This window comes from Crassostrea angulata, chromosome 7, assembly GCF_025612915.1.
Source record: "Crassostrea angulata isolate pt1a10 chromosome 7, ASM2561291v2, whole genome shotgun sequence".
Lineage (NCBI taxonomy): Eukaryota > Metazoa > Mollusca > Bivalvia > Ostreida > Ostreidae > Magallana > Magallana angulata.
In genome coordinates, this window is record NC_069117.1 from 36,316,383 (window position 1) to 36,331,904 (window position 15,522).

The window sequence follows — 15,522 nt, forward strand, 5'->3', positions numbered from 1 at the left end:
TATAGTTTTTGAGAAGAAGATTCTTAAAGATTTTCTCTAAATATTCCTATGTAAAACTTGATCCCCCTCTTGTGGCCCCACCCTACCCCCGGGAACCATGATTTGAACAATTTTGAATCTACACTTCCTGAGGATGCTTCCATTTAAATTTGAGCTTTTCTGGCCTAATAGTTTTTGAGATGAAGATTTTTAAAGATTTTCTCCATATATTCCTATGTACAACTTGATCCCCCAATTGTGGCCCCACCCTACCCCCAGGAACCATGATTTGAACAAACGTGAATCTACACTACTTAAGGATGCTTCCACACAAGTTTAAGCTTTTCCGGCTGAATAGTTTTTGAGAAGAAGATTTTTGAAAAATACCAACAAATTTTTAATAATTCTCAATTATCTCCCCTTTAAAAAGGGCATGGCACTTCATTTGAACAAACTTGAATCCCCTTCACCTAGTGGTGCTTTGTGCTAAATTTGGTTAAAATCTGTCCAGTGGTTTTTGAGAAGAAGATGAAAATGTGAAAAGTTAACAACGACAACGACAACGACGACAACGACAGACAACGGACAAATTGTGATCAGAAAAGCTCACTTGAGCCTTTGGCTCAGGTGAGCTAAAAAGGTGTGAAAGTGGAAGACATTAAAGTTGACCTGCGGCTATCTGTCGTTAAACCTCTACACGCGAAGTGGGTGACGAAATCAGTTGACGAGATATCGAAAAACATTGAACTTATCAAGAAAGCGTGGGCAATGGCCGGAATCGAATACTAGTAGTGACTCAAGAATTGATCAATATAATCGGACGTTTTTTTGCATCATTTGTTTTTAACCATAACAGTGTTGTGTCTCATTACAATCAAAACGTTTTAATTTACGCATTGTATATATTGTGCCTGAAATGAGAGTAAGAGTTATCTCTCATGTAATGTCGTCAGACTAACGAGTACATGGAGTCTTTTAAACACACACAATAATATGAAATGTATTGTAGATAATTGATGTTTTATTTAAACGAATGCTTTAAAATGGTATAATAATCATACATAAAGCATGAGAATTACCTGGTTAGGTAGAAAAATCAGGAATCGCGAATTTCAAATCCTTTGAGTTCACAATTGATAATGATAATAAAAGCGAGATTTTAGAATCCGCGATGGGGGCTTCTCGCGATTTTACGCGGATATAAATTCCTCGCTTTTTATTAGGAATTTACAGTATCTAAAGACATTGGCTTACCATAAAATTGAAAAAACTGTTTACCCCACCACAACTCTCACATTTTGGGGTCTGGAACTAGATACTTTGAACTTTGAAATTTGATTACCTCAAGATAAATTAACTCAATTGAAATTCGAAATCCAAAAATTCAAAGCAAAGCGTTCTGCAACTTTGAAAGAACTGCAATCTTTAATTGGTATGCTCAATTTTGCTTGTAGAGTAGTTTCTCCTGGTCGTACTTTTTTGAGACGTCTTATAGATCTAACAAATGGCCTCAAAAAAACCATATCACCACTGTCGACTGAATCTACAAGCACAAGCTGATCTGCATGCCTGGGGGGTGTTTTTGAACCAATTCAATGGCAAAGGTTTCTTTCCATCTGGCATAACCCATTCTTCATCTTCATTGCATTTTTTTACTGATGCTAGTAATGCCGGATTTGGATGCACCTTTCGCACAAAATGTTTTTACTCCGAGTTTGCTCCTGAATGGTTAAAGTACCACATTTCAGTTAGAGAATTTTGAACTATTGTCATTGCATTGGAATTATGGGTACCTCTTCTGAAAAACTGTACTGTTGTATTACATTCTGACAATATAGCAGTTGTGCATGTGATAAACAAAACTACATCAAAGGACCCTATTTTATCTTATGCAATTGATGAGGCGTTTAATGATTCTTTCATTGCAACACAACATTCATTTCCATGCCAAACATATTCAAGGAATTTCTAATACAGCCGCTGATTTACTATCTCGCTTGCAGGTGAAAGAATTCAAAGCCCACTTTCCACATATGGACAACGAGCCAACTCCAGTTCCTTCAGCATTAGTGTGGATTTGACTGAAACAGCCAACTTTTTGGTCCGCAACTCTCTGTCTGAATCAACATGATCAGCTTATAAAATCAGCTTATTTAACATACAAGTGTTTTATTGAACAATCCTTTGAACATCATGCATCCCCTCTACCACCCTGTGTTCATCACCTGTCAGCATTTATTGCGCATTGCTACCTGAAAGGATTTGCTGCATCCACAACTTCAACACTGATTTCGTCACTTAGTTTCATTTTCCAACTTGGTTACTACACAGATATTACACAACATTTCACCATTCATAAAATGTTTCAAGTATTCCGGATATTAAAACCATCATCTGACTCACGGCTACCTATAATCCCAACAATTTTGAAGAAAATAATTCATGCTTCTGAGTTTACTACCATCTCAGCTTTTACTAAATCCCTCTTTCCGGCAATTTTACTTTAACATTTTGTGTTTTTTTACGAGTAGGAGAGATTACATAAACAAATGCTCCAGCCCAGCATTTTCTTCTTTTTGGAAATATCACGTTAGGATCCGATAGTCCATGCAATAGGTATATAGATATAAATATACCTCACTTTAAGCATTCTAAAGCAAACACAACTAATCTACGCCTGCTGCAAAATACGACGGATCCTTTAGTTTGCCCATGACAAGCACTTCTACATTACCTAAATCTTAGGAGACATTCCTCACCATCGGAGCCGTTATTTTCTTTCATGGATGGTTTGCCCATATTGCGTCAATACTTCACACAGCAACTGCGTTCGGCTTTAGCTTTTTGTAATTTGGACTTGCACCTTTACAAACCTCACAGCTTCTGCATTGGGGCTGCTACTACAGCTGCCTCACAAGGGTTTTCGGAATTACAAATTCAGAGCATGGGTAGATGGAACTCTGGTGCTTTTAAAAAGTACATTTGAATCCCTACACTTAAGTTTTGATTGACATTCGTTTGAGATTTGACATTTTTGAGTTAGATGGGCAAGACAGGGGCTTCACAATCCTTTCATCTAGCAACCATTAGACAGGGGCTACTGGTTGTGTTTTGAATATCTGTGCAATTATTTTACTTTGAGTCAGGGGCTCAAATAGTCAATTTGCTTGTACATGTTTTGTCTTTTGTAATAATAGTCTTTATGTTGAAACCTTTTTTAGTTTATAGTAAATAACAACCATTAGACAGGGGCTACTGGTTGTGTTTTTGACTTATCTTAATTTGAGTCAGAGACTAAAACACTCAAATTTGCTTGTACATGTATGCTTTTTCTAAAATATAGTCGTTATGTTGAATGGTGTTCCTTTTTCCACCAATTAGTAATTTTGTTATAACCTGGTACAATTTTTCTTAACCATGCACTGACATTTCTGTTCAATTGCAATGTGATTTTTGGATATGGGGCGTTAACAAGATTGTCTATATTTATATATATATATACAGGTATATAAATCTATCGATGAGTGATATAGCCTATCTTGTTAAGGTGGCAGATGAACATCCCATATCATTACTTATATAGCAGGTACTTTATTATCTATTTCTGCCAAGGGTCTAAAACTTTGCTGCATACTAATTTACTAGTCACAATCTCAGGATATTGTGTGATATTTTCAAGGTTTTTTGTATGAATATTGTTCTTTGAGTTAAATGTCATTTATTGGAGGAATGCCTATTTTCTACTTGTCACATCACATAACATATTCGTTTCGTATTATATTATGTTGTGACTTTGACTATGGGATTATGTTTCATGCAACTTTTATGCAATGAATTCTTCAATAAATGACCTGTTTTATTCTTTACGAAAGAGTTGAGTTTTGTATGTAATAGTATAGATGTGAGCAGGCAGGCATAAAACACATTTATGTCCATAAATAGTTTATGCATGTTGATCACTTTATTTGTATGTTTTTGTTTAGCACGTGGTATTGTTTCCACTACTGTGTATTTTAGTTTAGGCATGCGCACTGGCAAGTTATGCATATTAGCTAGTCTGCGCATGCGTAGTCATTGTTCATTTTGTAAACATCCATGATTGTCCACTGTTTGCTACCACCCTCCCCTCCACCTTTTTATTGTACATCATTTGTAAGGCAGATGAACACCCCTTATCTTTACTTATATAGCAGGTACTTTATTATTTATTCCTGCCAAGGGTCTAAAACTTTGCTGCATAATAATTTACTAGTCACAATCTCAGGATACCGTGTGATATTTTCAAGGTTTTTTGTATGAATATTTGTATGTTCTTAGCAAGTATGTTCTTTGTGGTAGGTGTTTGTTTAGTTAGCTATACTAGATGTTTGGGTATAAGACACAATAAATTTTTTCCTTCCTCTTAACTCTTGTTAATTGTTTATAAATGTCTTTGTATTGGTCACAGCAGGACACTTTCATTTCAAATTCTCTTTTCTCGGTTTTATAATAATCTTCCACAGTTAAAACCTATAAAGATTCACTACTGTAATAGTCATTCATGTGAGAAACACTTCTCCTACTTCATTTAAATCAACGTTTAAACATTTAGATTTCATTTATTCACTACTCTACATGTCATTAATGTTTAACAGAGGAAATTATGGTGAAATATCAAAGAGAGTCAGAGTTTTTCACAAGCTCTCTTATCCGTCCCAAAACTTGGGCATTCCGTCAGCAAAATTTGTGTCATATCTTTTAGGCACTATAATCCGTAATCAGTAATTTTGTATTATGTTTAAAGAAAATTTGAAACTGCGTAGCGAAGTACAATTGAAGTTTAGAGTGAAAGTGATCATCTGTAGTCGTGGAGGCGAAAAGAGCACTGAACCTATAATCAGTTTGAGTGCCATCTATAATAAGGGGTGGGTAATATGGAGTTTTATTTGCTATTACATCATGACTATTATCAATATGACAATCCTCACTGCTATGCACAGAGCTTTACTCCAGCTTCTTGATATATACTTTGATACACTCTTCATTAAAATGATATTTGTTCTGTGGAGCAACAGCACTGATATAGTGTAAATGTACATATTATTCTGTGCAAGGCTTTAAATTAAATAAACATGATTTGTGATTTATACATATTTTTAAACATGCATAAAGAGTCTTCATAATCAATAATTACCTTTATGCTTTTTAAACAATTTTTCACAAATCTTGATGAGCATAATTATGCTTGGACAATGGTTTTCATCTTTAATGCTTTATTGAAAACAAGAGGCCCAATGGGCCACATCCCTCACCTGAGCAACACTGGCTATATATGGGCGTTCAAAGGATACTGTGCCATGTGGCCCCTCGGTAGATTAACCAAAAATGAATATCCGAATTTTAAACTTATTTTTGCATATACTTAATCTTTGACATATTTACCTTTATGGAATACCATTTTTACCAAAAATAAGATCATATGAAATATCTATACTACTATATCAAAATAATACACTTGAATTTTTGGGCTTTAATACCAGGAAATCGGAAGAGTACTGTCTTTTGTTTTCTAAATTAAAACACAATGGGTACTTGAAGATTAGCAATTTCTTTTTATTTTTTCTAAATCAAGCTTCGCTAATTAATAATCAATGAAAATTCCTTTAGAAATTCCGGAACTTATCTGGATTTTCTGGATTTTACAATCTTGCGCATGCGCATTACATTCACGCTAAATTACAGGAGGCTAAGTTTGCGTTTCCACAATATCACATTTGCATGTTCACGCTAAATTACAGGAGGCTAAGTTTGCGTTTCCACAATATCACATTTGCATGGATCATATAAACTCAGAAATGATAATACAACATGATTGTGTAAATTTTCATTGAAAATTTGCTATCTATTCTGTTCATCAAAGAAAATACAAGATATAACTTTCAGTGCATTTAATATGAAAAATCCCGAGAATTCCGACATGGTGTGTAAATTTGAAGTCCACTTTGCTCCCCATAAACCCTTGTCGGATTTCATTATGAAAACTCGGTGATGTGGTGGCGCTATCTAGCGAGCAACTTGAGTTGCGCCCCTTGCATATTTACATTTTAGTCGAATTTAACAGCAGGTTATATACACAATACAGCATTAATACAACTTGAAAACATGTTGACTACCGAATATCGGAACATACAAGGTTGTATGCATGATAGTAATCTCACAAATTGAAGCATTGTAGTTCTCGAGAAGAAGACTTTTTAACATGTTACCTTTATATTTCTATTATAAACTTTGACCCCTTCTTTGGGCCCCAGTATTGGTCCGGGGGTCACAATTTTACCAATTAGGAATCTACATAAGCCAAGGATGCATGCATAGAAATTCCACAAACTATAACATTGTAGTTCTTGAGAAGAAATTTTTTAAACGTTTCCTTTATGTTTTTTAAAATGTTAAAATTTTGAACCCCTCTTGTTGCCCAATCAATTGCCCGGGAGTTATGATTTTTACAAATTAGCATCTACATTACTTAAGGATGTACATGTATGCATAGTAATATCCCACACAGTTGCATTATAGTTCTTGAGAAGAATATTTTTAAAACATTTTCCTATATATGTTAAAATCTAAACCCCTCCTGGGGCCCCACTTTTGGTTCGGGGGTCACGAGTTTTACAATTTAGAATCTTCACTATATATACAACCTTTTGTGGTAATATTGGCATTTCTGGTGCAGTGGTTCGTATTGTGAGAAGAAGGTTTTTAAAACATTTTCCTATGTATTTCTATGTTAAACTTTGAACCCCGCCTGGGGCTGCAGTTTTGGTCCGAGGGTCACGATTTCTACAATTTAGAATCTTCATTATACCTATCAAAGGCCGGAACGCCCACAAAGGCCTCGAACTTACATTTTCTTTAAAATAGGCATCATTAATTTAAATTTCTGTACCAATAGTCGTATATCAAATAATATCAGACTAAAAATATTTTGTGTAACTATATTCGTACATATTATAGTATTTATTGCCAATCAGACAGCATACAAATACACATAAAACATGGGTTCATCAACAAGATTTCACAATAGCCCTCGCCATGCACTTGGACACATCCGTCCTCGACCAAGGATCCCGCGAGATAGAGGTCTGTGCACGCGCTGTCGGAGTTAGGTCGTACGTACAATAAGTCCATTAATACCACAATATGCAACTATATTTTTATATGCAATTTTAACATCACATGTGATTTTATACTTGGTATATTTCCTTTTAAAATACGTAGTGATGCATTTGTAATACAATGAATCATAACTCATCATGGTTACAAAAATCGAAGAAATTTCAAAGTTCAAATATAAATTATCTTCTTTCTGCTTTAATCACTCTTTAAGCAAATTTTACGGGTTCATCATTTGTATACAAGGGAAACACATTAACAGTGTTTCCCTAATTATAATAAAACATACTTTTTTTAAAATTTAATTCCCGTGTGAAACAAGATTATCTATGGTATGGTTGTTTATAAATAAATCCACACCACTTGCGTTGATCTGCCGTATCTATAATGCTCAACCAAACTAGCTGCAATATTGCAACAAAATCACAAGATAAATTTATCGCTTACATTCATTTTGGAGACCGTGCCCGATAACAAATCAATTTACATATTACTTTTTATTTTTATCGGGCATGGTATCCATATTAAATGTGAGCGATAAACTAAAATAATATTTAGTGAATTTTTACACCTTATCGTATTCATCCGTCATTTCTTGATTAAACGACTTTATATACTTATGCAATGAGTTGTCAATAATCAGGGAGACCCGGTTGGGTTTTTTTGGTGCACAATTTAGTTGAATAAATGGAACAAAAGTCATGAAAACATTTTTCCTATGTATTTCTATGTTAAACTTTGACCCCCCCCCCCCCCCCCCCCCCCCCCCCCCACGGAGCCCCAGTTTTGGTCCGGGGGACACCATTTTTACAATTTAGAAGCTTCACTATATATACAAGCTTTTGTGTAAAAATTGGCATTTCTGGTGCAGTGGTTCTTGAGTAGAAGATTTTAAAAACATTTTCCTATGTATTTCTATGTTAAACTTTGAACCCCACCTGGGACCCCAGTTTTGGTCCGAGGGTCACGATTTTTACAATTTAGAATTTTTACTATACATACAAGCTTTTGTGTAAAAATTGGCCTTTCTGGTGCAGTGGTTTTTGAGAGGAATATTTTTTAAACATTTTCCTATGTATTTCTATGTTAAACTTTGAACCCCTCATGGGGCCCCAGTTTTGGTCCGAGGGTCACGATTTTTACAATTTTAAATCTTCACTATATATACAAGCTTTTGTGTAAATATTGGCATTTCTGGTGCAGTGGTTCTTGAGAAGAAGATTTTTAAAGACACGCACCCTATACTCACTGTTTCGCATTTATCTCCCTTTTGAAAAGGGCTGTGCCCTTTATTTTAACAATTTATAATCCCATTTCCATAAGGATGCTTTTTACCAAATTTGGCCCAGTGGTTTTTGAGAAGAAGTCGAAAATGTGAAAAGTTTACAGACGGACGACAGACTACAGGTGATCAGAAAAGCTCACTTGAACTTTCGGTTCAGGTGAGCTAAAAACCAATGCCTTATTTGTAGCTCTGATGCCTCTTTAAGATTAGAAGAGTAAACTAAATTACTAACCTTTTCTTCTTCATCAGAATCATATCCATAGTTTGCATCAATCTCTTTTCTATATTCTGTACATCTGTTTCAGTTACTGCTCTTTAAATGAAAGTATTAAATTATAAATAAAAGTACATGTAACTGGAATCAAAAATTATTTACATAACTAACACAATTTTTTCTGCATACACAGATTGTTAAAAAGTTTTCAGGCATTTTGGAACCAAGAAAAATAAATAAAGTTAGAAATCTAGCATAATTGCTGAACCTGACATACCGGTATTGTAAAGGAAAGAATGACCCTAAGAGGACTTACTTTCCTACAACTTACCTCATATTAGATATACTAATAAATACACCAAATAAGTTGAAGACCTAATAAAGTTGAAGACCTATATACTGTACACAGGCTTAAAAAATAGGCAATCAAAGAGCTAATTCACTTATATGAGGCATTACTTATCTGAAACCACCATATTCATATCACATGATAATCATAGGTTTTGATCAATGTTATGTTATTATACATGCACACAAAAAATTAATGTTTAATGTTATCCTATACAATATGATACATTTGATATGACTTTTTTCAGTGATATCATGTAAAAATCAAAACATATAAATTATTTTTTCATATAGTAGTTCATCATATCTTCATTCAATAATAATCATATACTATGATACAAAACTGAGCCATAATTGTTTCTTATGATTCCAGGATTGGGGTAATGCTAAAAGTAATGGTAATGTATTGCAATACATTACATGTTTTGAAAGTAATGCTTGTACTGCATGTGTAATGCCATTTTGGCATTACAAGTAATGGTAATGTAATGCATTACTTTGCAATGCAATATGTCCCAAGCCTTTATGATTCCAATAAAAATTTAAAACAATTATATCATGTGTTATATTCTGGACATGAAAATCATATAAACATTTGCAACTTATGACAAAAATGTAATAGTTATACATAATAATAATAACAGGATTTTTAATATTGAGGGAAACAACAAACTGTAAACACCATTCTGAATCTGAACAACATGCATGAAGTTTGCTCTAACACGGCCATCTAACCCATTTACTAGCATACTCAAAATTTTTAAGGTTATTTGTAAATGAATTTTTTGCTTTTTTAAGGTATCCCACTCCTCAATGTTCTTGTATCAAGAATTTCTTGAAAAGTATATCATTGAAATCTTTAGACAAAACACACTTTAAAAATACACAGATAATGGGAGGTCAGTGTTCATCCATCTGAGTTACGGCATATTTAATTTGACCTTTTTGCACCTAAAATGCGATTTCAGTCTGATTAGGATTTTTTGTCAGTATTATTGATCAAGCAAACTTTTTTCTAAAAATATTGTTTCAAGTTATGCACAATGGTCACAATCAAGAAATCAAGAAAGGAATTACAAAAAAAAATTGTACGAAGCTGCATAAATTTTTGTGTGATCTTTTCACAGGAAGAATGACAATCATCAAGTTCTCCTTAAAGACAGCTTAAAGGTGCTTAAAGATAGATTAAAGATGATCTTTAAGCCATCTTTAAGCTTTATGTGTTGCTTAAAGGTGGCTTAAAGAAAGCGTAAAGATGGCTTAAAGGCAGCATAAAGACTATCTTTAAGCCACCTTAAAGGACAACTTATAGGTCCTTAATGTCCAAACTTCTTTAAACCACCTTTAAGCTATCATTAAGCCACCTTTAAGCCATGAAAAAAATCTTTTAATTCAATATTGAGCTTAATTTACCAACAAAATGTATTAACCTTATGATAGAAAAGGAATTAAAAATGTTTTTGTTCTAGAAAATAAATACTTTTATCTTATGGGTAGTTTTTATATCCTATAAATTTGTACACATGAGTAGAGAAGAACATTTTTACCATATGGCCATATTGGCCCCACCCTAAAGCCTGAACACCTAACAAAGGGGTCATGAATTTCACAATTTTGGTAGAGGGCATGGACATCATCACCATGCATTTAGTTTTTAAAGCAATATGAGCTGCATTTTTCATGTTGAATATTGTTTTACTAAAATGACAAAAATGACAAAAATATCATGGTTTTTTAATTTCTGTTAGCCATATTTTTTGTGGAAAAGGCCGTTAAAAAGCCTTATTTGGAGCAAAATTGAATTATTGTCGTCCTGTACAAAAATTGATTTGCTATATATTCCTAAGAAGAGAAATATTTCGTTTGACAAAAATTAATGATGTTTTCAAATGTTATTTATCATAAAAGTTTAAGTTATATGCAAACTTATCATATTAGCAGGTTTTAGCAGCAAAATAAAATTCTAAAAAATACAGCTCATATTGCTTTAACAAATACATATGGGAGTAGAGAAGAAGATTTTCTAAGATTTAATACATTTTTACTATATGGCTATATAGGCCCCACCCTAGAGCCTGAACCCCTGACCAAGGGGTCATGAATTTCACAATTTTGCAGAGGGCTTCATGGACATCATTATCATGCATTTAGTTTTTAACAAATATATATGGTAGTAGAGAAGAAAATTTTCTAAGATTTAATACATTTTTACTATATGGCCATATTGGCCCCACCCTAGAGCCAGAACCCCTGACCCAGGGGCCATAAATTTCACAATTTTGGTAGAGGGCCTAATGGACATCATAACCATGCAACCAGTTTTTTCCTCACATGTGTTGGAGTAGAGAAGAAGATTTTTGAAAATTTGGCTTTTTTTGCATATTTGGCCCTGCCGGTGGCACCCCAGGGGTGGTAGAGCCAAGAACTTCACACCAAAAATGGTATCGATTGGCCTGGTAGTTTTGAAGAAGAAGTTAAACATGTAAAATTGTTAACGTACGATGCAGGACGACAGACGAAGACCAATTGCAATAGGTCACCTGAGTGACTCAGGTGGCCTAAAAAGTGTCAAACGATTAAGATTGCAATTTTTTATTGCTTTACCTTGACCTTTGACCTTTATGTCATTTTGATCTGAAAAGGTAGACGCTTCAATACCAAGTGGTCCGATATTTATATGATTATTGATTCAAAAGTTACTAGTGTTTTTATTGAATGTTCGAAACTTTCAGGGGCAATAACTGCTAGAAAGGGACTTTGGACCCTTTTGGTATGAATGAATTGAAGGAGTGTCTAAGTGTACTGAATACATTAGTAAAAGTTTCAAGTCTCCATCTCTAACAATTAATGAGGAGTACCGATAACAAGTATTTTGTACAATAGGGGCAATAACTCCATAATTGTTACATGGTACATTAAATGGAAAGGATCAAAGGGTTATATTTTGAAAGGTCTTATGATGTTCTACTACATCCATGAAAAGGTTTTCTCTACCACCCTAAACAAAAGAGACCTTTATGTCATTTTGTTTGGCCAAGGTAGATGCTTCCATTCCACGTAAATCTACCTTAGAGGAAGCCCTTTTGACTATCGTGTATTAAGAAATCAAGAACATTTTTAATTCTATTTGCGATGCATGCTGAAACTATTTTGTATGTCACATTAAGGAGAGATATTGGACGCCAATTAGTTAAATACTCACTTGGTTTATCCCCTTTTGGCAGCATAGATATAATACCTTGTTTTAGAGTGATTGAAAGTTCGCCAATATCAAATTCCACATTTACTGATCTTAATAAAAAGCATCCAAGATCCTTCCAAAAAAAATTACAAAAATTCTGTAGTAAAATCATCACATCCTGGACTTAATTTTGTTGTTTTTCATGTTTTTTAATGTGAATAATGCTTCCTCATTAGTTATGTAACCCTCTAAATTCTTAGACATGTTTTCATCAAGTACTCTAATATACAGCCTACTCCGGATATATTGAAATTCAGGGGACCATGCAAATTATTTCAATATATCCGTATTTCAATATACATGTATAAGCGAAATTGACTGATGTGAAGCCGCCATTTTTGAAAGTTCAATCCTAATGTTATCATAGAAAACCAAACCCGAACACATTATTTGGTCTTCATGTATCTATTATACAGTGAACAGATTACATGGAATATTAGTCCTTGAAAGTTTAATTCCGTAAGTTTTGTATGTTTCATTTTGTTCACTATCTTAAACATCATCATAATCTCCGAACGCATTCTTTTACGTTTTAGAGAAAAATCACCAGACTCAAACGATTCAAATCAGTACTGGTAAACGCTGCTTGTATATCATCGTAAGTGTACTCGTGATAATCTCAACACCCATAGCTATTTTGAATTTAGTCTTTGTCCTTTTATCAATAGCCATAACTAGTTCGTATTTAGTGTCCGAAGATAAGGTTTTTCTTCTCCATGGGGTTTCCATACTGCGTCTAGCCTCAATACATCCGTATATGTAAAAACAAAAAAATTCAACGGTGAATAAAGTTTATTTTTATAAGAAGTATAAAAACACTCATGATGAGAACTTATCAATTCACACCTTTGTATATTAACCGGTCAGTCTGGCATAATTACTGTCACCAACCGTGACGACAGCCGCTAGGGAGTACTTCAATATAACCGTTATAAAAACACTTAATTATCACCTATGGGGACCGATTAGTGGCTTCAATATAAGCGATATTTCAAAATAGCCGATTTCATTATATCCATTATATCGATATCAATGCAAAGAAAATGAGAGGCAAAAACTGGGGATTTATTTTTATTTCAAAATAAGCGATTTCAATATACGTGGAGTAAGCTGTAATTCTTATCGACAGTAATTTAATTATCAACATCTTGTAATTCTTTATCATAGCAAGAATATAAATTTTTATAAAATGTCTCAATTTCTGCTAAAATATCTTCCTGTAAGGTAATAACAGTACCATTGCTGCGCATAAGTTTGCTAAGTTTTATTGACATAATTCCTTTTTTCTAAACTAAGAAAATATTGTTTTGGCTTTTCATCCTGTCCAATCCAGTTAAGTTTTGTTCTAATAAATAAATCTTAAATATAATCTTTTCTGAATTCTTCCAAACTGTTATGTGCATCAGTTAATTTTTGAATAATGTCCTCTGAATCATTACTATTCCTCAATATTTCTAGTTGTTTAATTTCTTCTTCCAGTAGTTTAATTGTTTAATTATACCCGCACTTTCTAAAGAAAGTTCAGGTATATTGTTGTTACCCTGTTCCGTCCGTCCGTCCGTCTGTCACGTTTTACTTTCTCAAACTGCTCTTGCATCTTTTAAACCAGCAAACTGAATTCTTGCATGGAGTTTGATTTGCCGGGTATCATGTTATTTTGTAAAAAGGTTTCCAAATTCTCTGTTAGTCCTGGGGGTCAAATAATTGGTCAAAAATGACGTTTTTTCACAAAAAACTTTCTTCCTCCAACTCCACCTACATTTTCACCAGTAGACAAATCATCTCTTGGAATATGTTTAAAGGTATCTTATAGATGCGCTAAAGGTTTCGGAATTTTCAATTTTGTCCTGGGGGTCATTTAATGGCTGAAAAATGATGTGTTTTTTTGTTGTTTTTTTTACAAAAAAAATGGTTTCAAAAACGTCATTTTTTTGGGCAGTAGCCAAATGATCTTCTAGCATATGATTGGGGGTGTCATATTGAGGTGTGATCAGGTTCCAGAATTTTGTTTTTATTAAGAGGATTAGTGGGCAACAAAAAATGACGTTTTTTTTGCAAAAAAAGTATGGTTCCCAGAACTCCTCTTTTGCAGCAGCTACGTCATCTCTTGGGATATAATTGGGGCTGTCCTATATATTTGCAATAAGGTTTTAAAAATTTAAATTTCATCCAGGGAGTCAAAAAGTAGCAGAAAATTGACGTTTATCACCGAAAAAAAACCATAGATCCAAGAGCTCCTCTTATGATTTAATGGATAGACACATCATTTCTTGGGATATGATAAGGACTGTTCTATAGATGTGCGGTAAGGTTTTAAAAATTTAAATTTCATCCAGGGAGTCAAAAAGTAGCAGAAAATTGACGTTAATCACTTCAAAAAAACATAGATCCTAGAACTCCTTTTATGATTCAATGGATAGACACATCATATCTTGGGATATGATAGGAACTGTTCCTATTAGATGTGAATTACAGTTTTGAAAAATTAAATTTAACCCTGAGGCCCATTACCTACATACCTTTTGATGCCCTTTAAGGATCAAGAATTTATAAGGTTAAGGGGTGGGACTCTCAACCGTTTTCGAGATATTCGTGCACTTCTTGTTCAAGGGGGGTCATGACCACCCCCGGGGCCCATGACCTACTTACCGTTTGATGCCCCTTGACACAAGGAACAAGAATATATATGGTTTAAGGGTGGGGATCTCAACTGTTTTGAAGATATTAAGTGACTTGCTGTTCGAGGGGGTCAGGACCACCCACGGGGCCCATGACCTACATAACATTTGATGCCCCTTGACGTTAAAAACATGAATATATATGGTTTAGGGGTCATGATTATAACAGTTTCTGAGATATATGGTAATTTCAAATTCCTGGGGGGTGGGGATGACCCCCAGGGGTCAGATCTAATAAACCCTATATATTGCCAGTAACAGTCAAAATATGATTATGAAAACCCTATATTATTATCTTTGTCCGTTTTCAAGTTACCATTTACAATAGAGTCTACGATTCTTCCTACAAGGTTCAATGTTAGACCCCACACCCTTTTGACACCCCCCTCCTGAAAAGTGGTTGTCTAACCCAAAATGAGAAAGATCCAACCAGGGTGCACAACTAGATATGCAGGCCTATCATATCCTAGAGTTTTGTACAATTCTGTTCAGCCATCCCTGAGAAACAAGTTCAGAGCGGGAAAGAAGAAGACAAAGAATAATAATACATGTATTAAGAACCGTACAAAAACAATAAGTCTCAAAATTTCATTCGGAAGACTTAATAATAAAGATTAAATAGAGA

At 34.1% G+C, this 15,522-nt stretch overlaps 1 protein-coding gene across 3 annotated transcripts in view; it reads right to left on the reverse strand.

Annotated features, from left to right (window-relative positions):
* LOC128155164 (Golgi pH regulator-like) overlaps nucleotides 1-15,522 on the reverse strand; it is a 211,234-nt gene that overhangs the window by 117,738 nt on the left and 77,974 nt on the right. For all 3 annotated transcript variants that reach the window (XM_052816743.1, XM_052816745.1, XM_052816744.1), the window contains one exon: nucleotides 8,649-8,729. In XM_052816743.1, coding sequence (XP_052672703.1) covers nucleotides 8,649-8,729 — 81 coding nt within the window. The remainder of the gene's footprint in view (nucleotides 1-8,648; nucleotides 8,730-15,522) is intronic.